This window comes from Coregonus lavaretus, assembly GCF_964263955.1.
Source record: "Coregonus lavaretus genome assembly, chromosome: 12".
NCBI classification, from domain to species: domain Eukaryota; kingdom Metazoa; phylum Chordata; class Actinopteri; order Salmoniformes; family Salmonidae; genus Coregonus; species Coregonus lavaretus.
The window spans coordinates 37,208,492-37,221,336 of NC_139999.1; the positions used below are offsets into that span (position 1 = coordinate 37,208,492).

At 43.5% G+C, this 12,845-nt stretch overlaps 1 protein-coding gene across 2 annotated transcripts in view; it reads right to left on the reverse strand.

The window, feature by feature from the left end:
- Window positions 1–1,691: 1,691 nt before the first annotated feature.
- Window positions 1,692–12,845, reverse strand: part of LOC311137951 (natural resistance-associated macrophage protein 2-like) — a 48,556-nt gene continuing 37,402 nt past the window's right edge. For both annotated transcript variants that reach the window (XM_084172578.1, XM_084172577.1), the window contains exons 11-17: window positions 12,642–12,728; window positions 12,361–12,480; window positions 12,023–12,172; window positions 11,605–11,678; window positions 9,357–9,510; window positions 9,102–9,164; window positions 1,692–4,106 (exon numbers count right to left, since the gene is read on the reverse strand). In XM_084172578.1, the coding sequence (XP_084028704.1) occupies window positions 3,981–4,106; window positions 9,102–9,164; window positions 9,357–9,510; window positions 11,605–11,678; window positions 12,023–12,172; window positions 12,361–12,480; window positions 12,642–12,728 (774 nt within the window). In that variant the 3' untranslated portion in view covers window positions 1,692–3,980. The remainder of the gene's footprint in view (window positions 4,107–9,101; window positions 9,165–9,356; window positions 9,511–11,604; window positions 11,679–12,022; window positions 12,173–12,360; window positions 12,481–12,641; window positions 12,729–12,845) is intronic.

Consider the following 12,845-nt stretch of genomic DNA (forward strand, 5'->3'; position numbering starts at 1 on the left):
ATTATCTCCCTGTTTATACTGTTACACTGCATCTCGCACAATGACAATATTAACTCGTTTACATTTGTGATGGCCATTCACTCCATGTCATTTCGGACTAGTTTATTTTTGTAATAGCTATTTACTTAGGGTCACTTTCGGACCCTCCCCAGTCGTAATAATTATTACCTTCTTTGAGATTTTGGTAACTATTGTCTGCCCTTTACAAGAATTCCTATTCTTATACAAGTTCAAATCATTTCACCAAAAATCCATGAATAAAAACTACTGACCTTTTCCTTGCAGTTTGGATTTAAATGCTTTTTCAAACTCGTTAACGTCTTTATCGTTCATAAGAGTAATCACCGGCCTGTTTATAACCTTAACGTCGAAGGCCAGGACTCTTTCACGGATGCTATCACCCGCCCGTGCACGGGTTTCGGTGTTCTTAGAACGATAAAGATGTATTAAGCTCCGCTCAGAAGGACCAATCTGTCATGTGAATTTCTATCTCTAATTCAACCTAAGCTTGAATCATTACCAGAGGTTGTAAGGCTCTGGTTTTAATCATCAATGATTCAAGGTCCATAACCACGAAGAAGGATTTTTTGTATGTTTATTCATAGGGAGCTCTGGCGCCAAACACACAAACATACGATTTTATACCTCCTGAACTTGACTCCTCCCACCTTTGTCTTTATCTAAACAGTTTCCGCCTTCCCCTTCACCCTTGAATGTTTAGTACCGCCCCCTCTGTTAGTGGGTTGACACTACATGATAATTCTAACATTTATACTGTATTTGGGGTGAAATCCTTTAGTCATTATTCTTAAAATCCAAATGAATCTAACAGGAAACACTTATGACCTTCTCTTGTTGGGTTAAACCACGAGAGAAGAGTAGCCAGTAGTTAAAGCTTACATATTTCTGCGTTGGTAGGCCTACTCGGTCTGGGGTGGAAAAGTAGACCTAACTTTTGAAAGTACCATGCTCAGGTTCCTATTGACGTCGCAGATTTAATTGTTTGCAAACAGGGACCGTTTCGTTGCAAACAATACACACTGATTTAGCATTGGAGAAATATAAATTGAACACATAGGCTTATCTATCTCTGTCCATTCTTATCCTGTAATTTCGGTAATTTGTGTGGTATTAAAACATTTGGCTAATATGTAAAATTACGTAGAATTGCATGACATTTTTTATAAAAAGGCCAGTTCTCGGACCTACAAATACGATGATAGATTCATGCAATGCTTTTACTATAAAGGCGATCATTCCACCCCTACTCTTGTCCACGGTGGTCTGCGAACACACAACTTTCTGGCCCGCAGCCCTCTGGGCTATCAATTCCTGCGTTGCTATGTAATGCTTACAGAACGAAGAACAGTTTCTAAAACGGCTTATCTAAGGCTCTGGTCTGTCCAGGAAGTGAGGGTAAATGGTAGGCATGTTTTTCTGAAGGGAGGGCCATCCATTTTCATTTCAGAGAGGTCTGATTTTCTCCGTGTAACCCTTACTATAAATAACGTTCACTCCCTAACGAGAAGTATTGACAAAAACCTAATGTAGCTCAAAGCGTCTCATATGTTATTTTCAGTGTCCGGCCTGTTTTTTAAATATTTATAATGCTGTTAATGAGTTTGTACATGGTGAAATTAGTGAAAAGTATAATGATTTATTTTTGGAAAGTGACAAATCAGAAAAAGTATTTTTTTTTTACAAATATTTGTATTTTATTTGGCATGATGTCATTTTATTCATCCAAAATGTATGGTACCAGCGAAACTTATAACAGCCACAAACTGTTGATACTTTAGTTTCCTTAGAAAAATACTTATATAAAAATAAAGAAGTCAAACTATATCTATGTGATTGTTAAATTGACCAAATACGAATACTGGCCTGGCTTTCTACAGTACATAAAATTCCACATTAAAAATAAGTCATACCTAAACATCATGTAAACCATTCAAGTGAATGACTTCTGTTTGAAGATTGCATAATTAAAACAATCCAAGGTAATGACTTCACTAAAGTGGTGTGATCATGCACACGCAGAGACCTTATTTATGATAGATATTTATGATAGATCTACACTCAATGTCAGTCTATTAAAATATGGAAATTCTACAATGGTCATCAGGAGCTGTATTTAGCAGTGACACCTCTGACTTCATAGACAGCGTCAAGATGCAGAAAAGGCCTGCATCTTTCATTATATTGGGCTTTGGATACAAATTTAAACTTCAACAGAATTTCAAATGGGTAGAGTTTTGTACAAACAAAAACACAGGCTTTCACAGAAAGAGGGCAGTACATTTGTTAGTATCACATCAACATTTTCCCTTAGAAATTATCTTCAGGAAATTGGATAATTTGGGCATGATGTGGGCTGCTTTTATGCCTTTCACTGTAAAGCCAAAGCAACAGTTCTACTGAGGTGCTTTGGAGGGAATGACCAATAGCAGGACATTTGTAGAAGGGTCAAATAATACAACAGATTTTAAATGACTACACCCAAAATCTAAAATATTGACCTATTAGTACCTTGAGTATAAATAAAAACGTATCATTATTTTGAACACCCCTGCCCCAGTTTAAGCAGGGCAGTGGGTGCATATCTTCTTTTGAAAATAAATAAAATGGTGGCCAAGACATTCCAGTTACAATTGCAAGTGCCAGAGCAACTAGGTTAGGAAGTTGTTCTTAAAGGGCCAATCCGCAGTTGAAACAATAACAAAGCGCCACCCCGCCTCTGTTTTGGCAAAAAGCTGAGGGATGGGCCTGGAGAAATGTAACCACTCAAATTCATAGACTGCGCTATGGATGCAAGGACTGACCCTCCAAGATTTCAAAATTGTAGCTTTAAGCATGTTTCGAGCCGATACAATGTTTAGACATTGCAGTAAAACAAGCTTATACTTTGGGTTCTGATGGGGTACAACAGATATATGCTCATGAGGCATTTAAGTAATATTCTTCAAGAAACAATGGATATACAATGAGTACACAAAACATTAAGAACACCTGCTCTTTCCATGAAAGACTGACCAGGTGAAAGCTATGATCCCTTATTGATGTCACTTGTTAAATCCACTTCAATCAGTGTTGATGAAGGGGAGGAGAGAGTTTAAAGGACTTTTAAGCCTTGAGACAATTGAGACATGGACTGTGAGAGCGTGAATGGGCAAGACAAAAGATTGAAGTGCCTTTGAACGGGATATGATAGTAGGTGCCAGGCGCACCGGTTTCTGTCAAGAACTGCAACGCTGCTGGGTTTTTCACACTCAACAGTTTCCCTTATGCATCAAGAATGGTCCACCACCCAAAGGACATCCAGCCAACTTGACAAGGAAGCATTGGAGTCAACATGGGCCAGCATTCCTGTCCATGCCCAAACAAATTGAGGCTGTTCTGAGGGCAAACAGGGTTGTGGGGAGGTGTTCCTAATGTTTGGTATACTCAGTGTATATCATTAATTTATACGTTCAAAAATGGATGTAGCAACTGTGGATTGGCCCTATAAGTGCTTGCTCTGATAAAGTCTTACCAAAGTGAAGTTCTCTGTGTGTTCATAAATACAAATTCTACAACATACATGCATATAAATGGGTGACAATTGCCTTTTTTGTAACAAACTCACTACACACAGTGTAATTCCCATTTCAAATGATCACAGCTTTTCAAAGTCATAAAAATGCTGATCCGTGATTCATTTGCAGAATTTTCATAGTGCCATGTTGATCAAGCATGCTCGACATGATAAAAACCAACAACTCATTGGGGTAACCTTGATCATAGGCCTAACCTTAATATAATGGCAATCATAGTTAGGCTACCTGCCTAGTGGAATGTCAAGTGAGGTGTTCTAAGGCTTCTTGTAAGGGTTAGATGATGAGGATGGGCACTTACGAAGGTCTGGCTGGCACTAAGGCACAGGAGGAGCACTACTGGCTGGTCCTGCATCCTCCATGTTAGGTGACCCCTATGGATTCTCTCTAGCTACTGACTGTACCACTGCTAATGGCCACCCCTCCAACGTGTCCTAATGTCTCCACCATCGTGTCGCTGTCCATGTCATTCAGCAGGTAAATGTCAGTGTGGCCCGTCAGCCCCAGACGCATCTGTTGAGAGGTGAGGAAGAGGGTGAGAGATGGTTAATCTCATGTAATCCGAGTTTGATTATCTTATTACTTAATGTCATAAGCACTCGATTGGTAGGATGTCCCATTCATCAACTCATGAATCATTCCCGGCATGCTTAAGCAGTTGTATATTGACTACGCATAGGCTACGTACTGTAAGCAGCAAAGCCCTTTTCATCAAGTGATTGTGACTGGGATTGTTCAATGCCAATACGTTGGAATCTATGGTCTCAAATTGAGAAATGCAAAGAAATCGATCACGGACACCAACCAAAAATAAAGTAGTGCTTACCAACACTTAACAAGTTTTTCTCATTGGGCTTTCTAGGGCCTGGTGATATTTATTCAGCATAAAATGCAGTCAGCCCAGTGCAATGCGTAGCTGCAGGAGTATGGGTCATTGGGACTTTTATTATGAAGTGGTTGCTACAGACTAGCCCTGCTAGAGCTGCCACGGTCAACTGTAAGTGCTGTTATTATGAAGTGGAAACGTCTAGGAGCAACAACAACGGCTCAGCCGCGAAGTGGTAGGCCACACAAGCGTGTAGCGCGTAAAAATAGTCTCTCCTCGGTTGCAACACTCACTATTGACTTCCAAACTGCCTCTGGAAGCAACGTCAGCACAATAACTGTTTGTCGGGAGCTTCATGAAATGGGTTTCTATGGCCAAGCAGCTGCACACAAGCCTAAAATCACCATGCGCAATGCCAAGCGTCAGCTGGAGTGGTGTAAAGCTCGCCACCATTGGACTCTGGAGCAGTGGAAATGCGTTCTCTGGAGTGATGAATCGCGCTTCACCATCTGGCAGTCCGACGGACTAATTTGGGTTTGGCGGATGCCAGGAGAACACTACCTGCCCCAATGCATAGTGCCAACTGTAAAGTTTGGTGGAGGAGGAATAATGGTCTGGGGCTGTTTTTCATGGTTCGGGCTAGGCCCCTTAGTTCCAGTGAAGGGAAATCTTAACGCTACAGCATACAATTACATTCTAGACGATTCTGTGCTTCCAACTTTGTGGTAACAGTTTGGGGAAGGACCTTTACTGTTTCAGCATGACAATGCCCCTGTGCACAAAGCGAGGTCCATACAGAAATGGTTTGTCGAGATCGGTGTGGAAGAACTTGACTGGCCCGCACAGAGACCTGACCTCGACCCCATCAAACACCTTTGGGATGAATTGGAACGCCAACTGCGAGCCAGGCCTAATCGCCAAACATCAGTGCCCGACCTCACTAATGCTCGTGGCTGAATGGAAGCAAGTCCCCGCAGCAATGTTCTAATATCTAGTGGAAAGCCTTCCCAGAAAAGTAGAGGCTGTTATAGCAGCAAAAGGGGAACAACTCTATATTTATGCCCATGATTTTGGAATTATATGTTCGACGAGCAGGTGTCCACATACTTTTGGTCATGAGTGTACAGTAAGGAAAAAAAACATTCATACCAAATACATTTACATTTTCGTCATTTAGCAGACGCTCTTATCCAGAGCGACTTACAAAATTGGTGCATTCACCTTATGATAGCCAGTGGGACAACCACTTTACAATATATCAAAAACATTTAAATGTTTTTTTTTCTTTTTTTGGGGGGTGGGGTAGGGGGAGGGTAGAAGGATTACTTTTATCCTATCCCAGGTATTCCTTAAAGAGGTGGGGTTTCAAGTGTCTCCGGAAGGTGGTGAGTGACTCCGCTGTCCCGGCGTCGTGAGGGAGCTTGTTCCACCATTGGGGTGCCAGAGCAGCGAACAGTTTTGACTGGGCTGAGCGGGAACTGTGCTTCCGCAGAGGTAGGGGGGCCAGCAGGCCAGAGGTGGATGAACGCAATGCCCTCGTTTGGGTGTAGGGACTGATCAGAGCAGCTCCGTAGGCAAGCACCATGGTCTTGTAGCAGATGCGGGCTTCAACTGGAAGCCAGTGGAGTGTGCGGAGGAGCGGGGTGACGTGAGAGAACTTGGGAAGGTTGAACACCAGACGGGCTGCAGCGTTCTGGATGAGTTGTAGGGGTTTAATGACACAGGCAGGGAGCCCAGCCAACAGCGAGTTGCAGTAATCCAGACGGGAGATGACAAGTGCCTGGATTAGGACCTGTGCCGCTTCCTGTGTAAGGTAGGGTCGTACTCTGCGAATGTTGTAGAGCATGAACCTACAGGATCGGGTTACCGCTTTGATGTTAGCGGAGAACGACAGGGTGTTGTCCAGGGTCATGCCAAGGTTCTTTGCACTCTGGGAGGAGGACACAACGGAGTTGTCAACCGTGATGGCGAGATCATGGAGCGGGCAGTCCTTCCCCGGGAGGAAGAGCAGCTCCGTCTTGCCGAGGTTCAGCTTGAGGTGGTGAGCCGTCATCTACACTGATATGTCTGCCAGACATGCAGAGATGCGATTCGCCACCTGGTTATCAGAAGGGGGAAAGGAGAAGATTAATTGTGTGTCGTCTGCGTAGCAATGATAGGAGAGACCATGTGAAGATATGACAGAGCCAAGTGACTTGGTGTATAGAGAGAATAGGAGAGGGCCTAGAACTGAGCCCTGGGGGACACTAGTGGTGAGAGCACGTGGTGCGGAGACAGATTCTCGCCACGCCACCTGGTAGGAGCGACCTGTGAGGTAGGACGCAATCCAAGATAGATAGATAGCAGCTACCTAATACTGTAGACTTGGGCTTATTATCATGTCAGCAGCATAATAATTTCCATTGTGCAAGACTAACTTTTCACATCTTAACCTGGAATAGGACTGCAATAATTTGAGAGAAATAGAATTCAAACTTAGTTCTCTCATTGAAAAGCATGAGAACAAGTCACAACTGCTCTGCTTGAGCATGAAAATACAGGATATCAAAAACTATGGCTGACCGCGGAGGATCCTCTCAAAGTGACAAGGAGGCCTCTGAACAGGAACGAGTTTGTTGTCATTGGGGTTTACATAATAACGTCCGTTGTGTACAGCAGGTGCGTAATTTTCTGTTCCTTTCCCGATGATTCTACATGTTAAATCCAGGGTATCTGCAGGTTCCATGAAGTTGAATTTAAGACTTTTTAAGACCTTTTTAATGCTACTTGGAATGCAATTTAATATAAAATTTTGAGGTCTGCGTGCTCCACACACCTGCTAATATTCCCCTCTAGAAATGAGCCCATGTTGGCAAAAAGTAGTATTTTTAAGGCTGGCTCTTTCACCAAAGGCTACAGCCTACATGGCTCATTATCAGGCAGGTGTGCTATTTTAGCAATGAGCATTCTCCTGTAGCAGCATAGTGGCTATAGATGGCTGAAGCATGGGGTTGCCCATCTGCATTTGTTTAGGCTACCCCAATGGGCTAATTATTAGCTAGATCACAAACTAAGTGTTCAGAATTTTGGCTTCGATACCAATACCAGCTTAATACCATGGGGGAAAATGCCTTAAAGTCAAATATACAGCATTGTTACTGAATAAAACACATGTTGTCAACTCTCCATCTGGAGAGCTAGGCCACTGGGTGTGCAGGCTTTTGATTCAGCACTGCTCAAACAACGGAGTCAGTTTAACAAGGTCCTGTTGAGCAGTTCATTTGTAGAATCTGGTGTTAGAGTGGGGCTAAAACAATTGTATACTCACCCAGGAGCTTTCCAGGAGGTATTATGATATAACATTTGAACATTAGCCTACAACCAGGGATGTAGCTCAGTTGGTAGAGCATGGCGTTTGCAACGCCAGGGTTGTGGGTTCGATTCCCACAGGGGGCCAGTATGAAAATGTATGCACTCACTTAACTGTAAGTCGCTCTGGATAAGAGCGTCTGCTAAATGTCTAAAATGTAAATGTAAAACCAAGAAGTTGAATAAAATAATTCCCTCATTCAGTGAATCAGGTATCAAATGGCTATACTTCAAAGCAAGGTAGCTAAGCGGGAGGGCTACATCATTTACCACCTGAGGAAATTGGAACTCGAAACACATTAGCTATCATCTAAATATGATATGGTTGCTAGATAGCCATGCAATTCAATCTTCTACAAAAACTTTCCATTGGTAGGCCTATATAGGCTACTTGATGCCTTTTCAGCACAAATGGTGCGCTCCGTTCCGCTGGCGCATAATCTCAATGACATACTGTTTGTAAAGTGGTGTTATTTGCTCTATATTGACAGTTGAGAAATAATTGTTATACTCATAAAGCAGAGACTTTCCTCTTTTTTAACAGTAGTTGTTTTAAAAATGGTCTTTCCTGCAATTAGCCTACATTTTGAAATGTTGCTCAACTGTCAGTATGCTTGCACTTATCAGAATGGATCTCTTCCTTTACTCAGTGTGCAAAGAGGGGAGCGGGTGTGAGAGCCAGCAGCGAAACAGGGAAAGGGCAGATACTTTCATTGTGGGAAGCAGGTTAATGCACATTACTGTTGACCAAATAATGGTTTTAGAACCAAAAAATCTGCAGGAATGTTGTGTAGCCGAATCACCGAAATTACCGATGTAAGCAAAATTGCTTTGGTAAGAAGAGGGCAATGTCAGTGTCAGTAATTTTTGTTTTGTAGTCCCAGCTCTAGTCTTGTCGTCTATCAAATTGTACAGGCTACCTTGTTCTCTCCTCTCTCTCCTCTGGCAACGGTCCGACGCGCACTGGCACACGCAGAGGCGCACACGTGGATAGCTCTCTAACATCTTTAAAGTGTGCCTCAAGTATTATTTGATGTTCAATAGTTTTTTTGCCGTGGTGGCAACAATTAAGTAGCCGCACAATATAACGGAAACACTGTAGTCATCTCCTTCCCATTTTTTAAGACCTTTGAAAACAGATACATTAATTTAAGACTAAGAACCCCCAGACACCCTGTGAATACCCACGGTTCTTTGACAACCAGCAGGTGATCTACTGTGCACAGTCGACATTCGGGTTGGTCTGTCTTTTAAAACACTGTCCTGTTCAGTTTTACGTGCCATACTCTGGCTGTTCCTCTATCTATGAACACAGGAGGTCTGTTGTTGCTTACCCTGCTGGCCAGACAGGACATGTCCAGACAGGTGACCCCCAGGGCTATCAGACAATGCCACGCCTGTGGACACACACAAAGAGGGGAGGTGGTCAGAAGAGGGTCATTGTACTTCCTATAATAGTTTACAATGCATCTTTCCAAACCCTGCATTCAGTATTGAAAAGTAGCCACTTTATTTTGGTATTGATATACAGTGTTCTGTGCTAATCTAGCCCGGTCCATGGTGTTATAATGACTGCTACTGCAACTTACCAGGTAGCCCACAAAGCATAGGTACGCTATGCAAAGCAAGCCCGCCAGCACGTAGAGAGCCACACTGTTTAGGCTGGTGACGTAGACCACCACAAAGTACATGTTGATGGCACAGACCACCAGGATGACCACCCCTCCGCCTATCTTCCACACCCTGAGGAGCACAGGCACAGCTGAGATGGTAAGTTGGCACAATGATAAATTGTCACTGTCATCACATTTATGAAATCATTTCTCTATCAGTGCAAATATAGAAAATCTAACTGCATCCAAAATGGCACCCTATTTCCTACAGGCCCTGGTCAAAAGTAGTATAATATGTAGGGAATAGTACTGAGCGATTAACCAACATTTCAGGGGGGGGGGGGGGGGGTTCGGTTATTAAACAGCTAATTGACTGACGTCGGTTCAATTACTTTAATTCCATTTAGTTCGGGTTTCTCTAGAGAGAAATGAAGTCAAGAACTATGTGGGACGCTGGGCTGATTGGAAGTAGAGTTTTCATTAGGCAAATATTCAACCTAGTTCAGCGCAGAAACGTGGTAATTAACTACAATGAATGACCATAATCCATTGCACCTGTTCTTTCCGGCCACGGAAAGAGGTGGATACACACAGACCATAGGAGACAGCATGAAAGAGGAATGACAACACAACGACGAGAGGGATAGTTAGTTCGTGAGGTAGCTCTACCAGATTGATAGTTGTAGCTAGCTACTACTAGCCTAGCTAAATAGGATAACTTGTTCAATGGGAAGCACAGAGATAACGTTAGATGGTTGTCTGGCTGGCTGCTACTGCTTGAGCAGAGATGAGATGGAGTCTCGTGTGGCTCAGTTGGTAGAGCATGGCTCGTGCAATGCCAGGGTTGTGGGATCGATTCCTACGGGGGACCAGTACAAAAAAAAAGTACAAAAACATGTAGCTTTCACTACAAGTCGCTCTTAATAAGAGCGTCTGCTAAAATAACAAATGTTCCACTACAGGTCCATGGTGCTTGCCTACGGAGCAACAAGAGGAACTGCCCCTCCCTACCTTCAGGCTATGCTCAAACCCTTTATCCCAACCCGAGCACTCCGTTCTACCACCTCTGGTCTCTTGGCCCTCCCACCCCGCTCAGCCCAGTCCAAACTCTTCTCTGTCCTGGCACCCCAATGTTGGAACCAGCTTCCCCCTGAAACTAGGACAGCATAGTCCCTGCCCATCTTCCAAAAGCAACTGAAACCATACCTCTTCAAAGAGTATTTTAAATAATCCCCTCGACTATTATGACTGTAATATGTGGTTGTCACACCTAGCTATCTTAAGACAAATGCACTAACTGTAAGTCACTCTGGATAAGAGCTTCTGCTAAATGACTAAAATGTAAAATGAGATGACAAAGGAATGAAAAAGTATAAAGTCATCAAATAAAAACTAAGTAATATACACAACTGAAATATTGTATTGAAGTAAGTAATGTGAATACATTACGGTTAATAAGTGACAAGCAGTAATAGGCATTCACTACCATCATGGGGCTCTTATTGTTTTATTCTGTGTTGTTACAGAATTCAACCCACTGTCAGTGGTCCTCTGTAGCTCAATTGGTAGAGCATGGCGCTTGTAACGCCAGGGTAGTGGGTTCGATCCCCGGGACCACCCATACGTAAAAATGTATGCACACATGACTAAGTCGCTTTGGATAAAAGCGTCTGCTAAATGGCATATTATTATTATTATTATTATTATTATAAGAAAAAGGCAGGTGATGGCTGAGGGAAGCTCTAAAATCATTTTAATGTCATTATTTCATAATACATTTCATGTTTAAAATAATAAATCGAAAACTGATTATTTTTTAATAACCGAACCGACCTCAAAAAGCACTAATCGCTCAGCACTAGTAGAAAATTAGGTTCTAATTGGTCTATCAGTGAAAACACAGAACCAATCGAAGTCATATAATAATAATTTGATGGGTGTCTTATTTTATTTACAAGTATGAATTATACGCATGCGTGAATTGGAAATGTGTTTTTTTGCATATCCCAACTCCCCACAGAGTGGGGTCACGGCCAGGGTCAGCCATTATCAAAGGCAACCCTGGAGCAATTAAGGTTTAGTGCCTTGCTCAAGGTCATATCGACAGATTTTTCACCTTGTCGGCTCGGGGATTCGAACAAGCGGTTACTGGCCCAACGCTCTAACCACTATTTGGCAGGCTAACTGCCGCCCATCTCTGGGGTAGAGGGTTATGATGACTCACAGTCCATTAGCGAAGTCATTCATGATGGATGTCAGACTGGTGAAGGTCAGGATGGGGATCAGAGCAAATGGCAGCTATAGAACAAGGAAAGGCAGAAAGAACAGTTAAAACTGACTGCATTCAGTCCCCTTCTATACCTTTGAATACAAGCATCAGTGTAACACCCTAAAATACTCCCAGCCAGCCCTGACTAGCTGTTCCCCACTGGGAGAACAGTAGTACCCAGTCTCCATGGTTCTCTCTCTCGCTCTAACATGCATGTCAAAGACCCAGCCTATACTCTCTCTGACCTGCCCCCATGTCTCCTCTCTCTCTGACCTGCATGTCCCCAGCCCTCATGTCTCCTCTCTCTGTCAAGCCTCCCTGTCTCCTTTGTCCTCCATGTCCCCAGACCTCCCACTCTCTCTCTCTCCACGACCTGCATGCTCTGCAGCACGTTGAGGAAGTCGTTCATGCCCGTCAGGTGCTGCACGTCCTGGAAGATGGCCACCAGCAGGGTGGGGAAGATGGCGATGGAGCGGGTGAGAAGCACCCGTGCAAAACGGGACCAACGCAGATTCAGGAAACCCTGAGCCAGGGGCAAAGAGAGCGAGAGAGAGAACTAACAGTCAACACACCCACATCCGGACCTACACAAAACCCTGAGGTGTGTGTATTCTCACTCACACACACACACAATAATGGTTAACAATACAATTTGCAAACGCTCTCATACACACAGAAACACAGTCATTGAGTATATCTGCACGTTCTCACCTCCATGACAAACTGGCCAGAGTAAGTGCCAGTCATGGTGGAGCTCTGTCCGGCAGCAAGGATCCCGATGGCCCAGATGTAGAGGGCCGCAGGGCCAAAGAAACAACCCAGCACCACCCCCTGTACAGTCAGAGAGAGAGAGACAGAGAACGAAAGACAGTCCCCTCTATGGTTATTCATCTTATCAAGACCCCCAAAAATGATTGACAGATATACAGTATCAAAGTGATTTCCTATCACAGGAGGTTATGTAGATTGTTGTTAATCCATTAAGGACTTACCCCCTTGTAGATGTCCACCTGTAGCATGCGGTTGTCCAGGGGGAAGAGGTCTGTGTGTGGACTGCCTGATGCATTGCACATTGCATTCTGTGACACACAGAGAAGAGCAGCAGCACATCACAAACAAAGGACATCACTGGTTTAGAGGTGCCATACTGGCCATGCTATATTACTATTTATAAACCGGCTGGTTCGAGCCCTGAA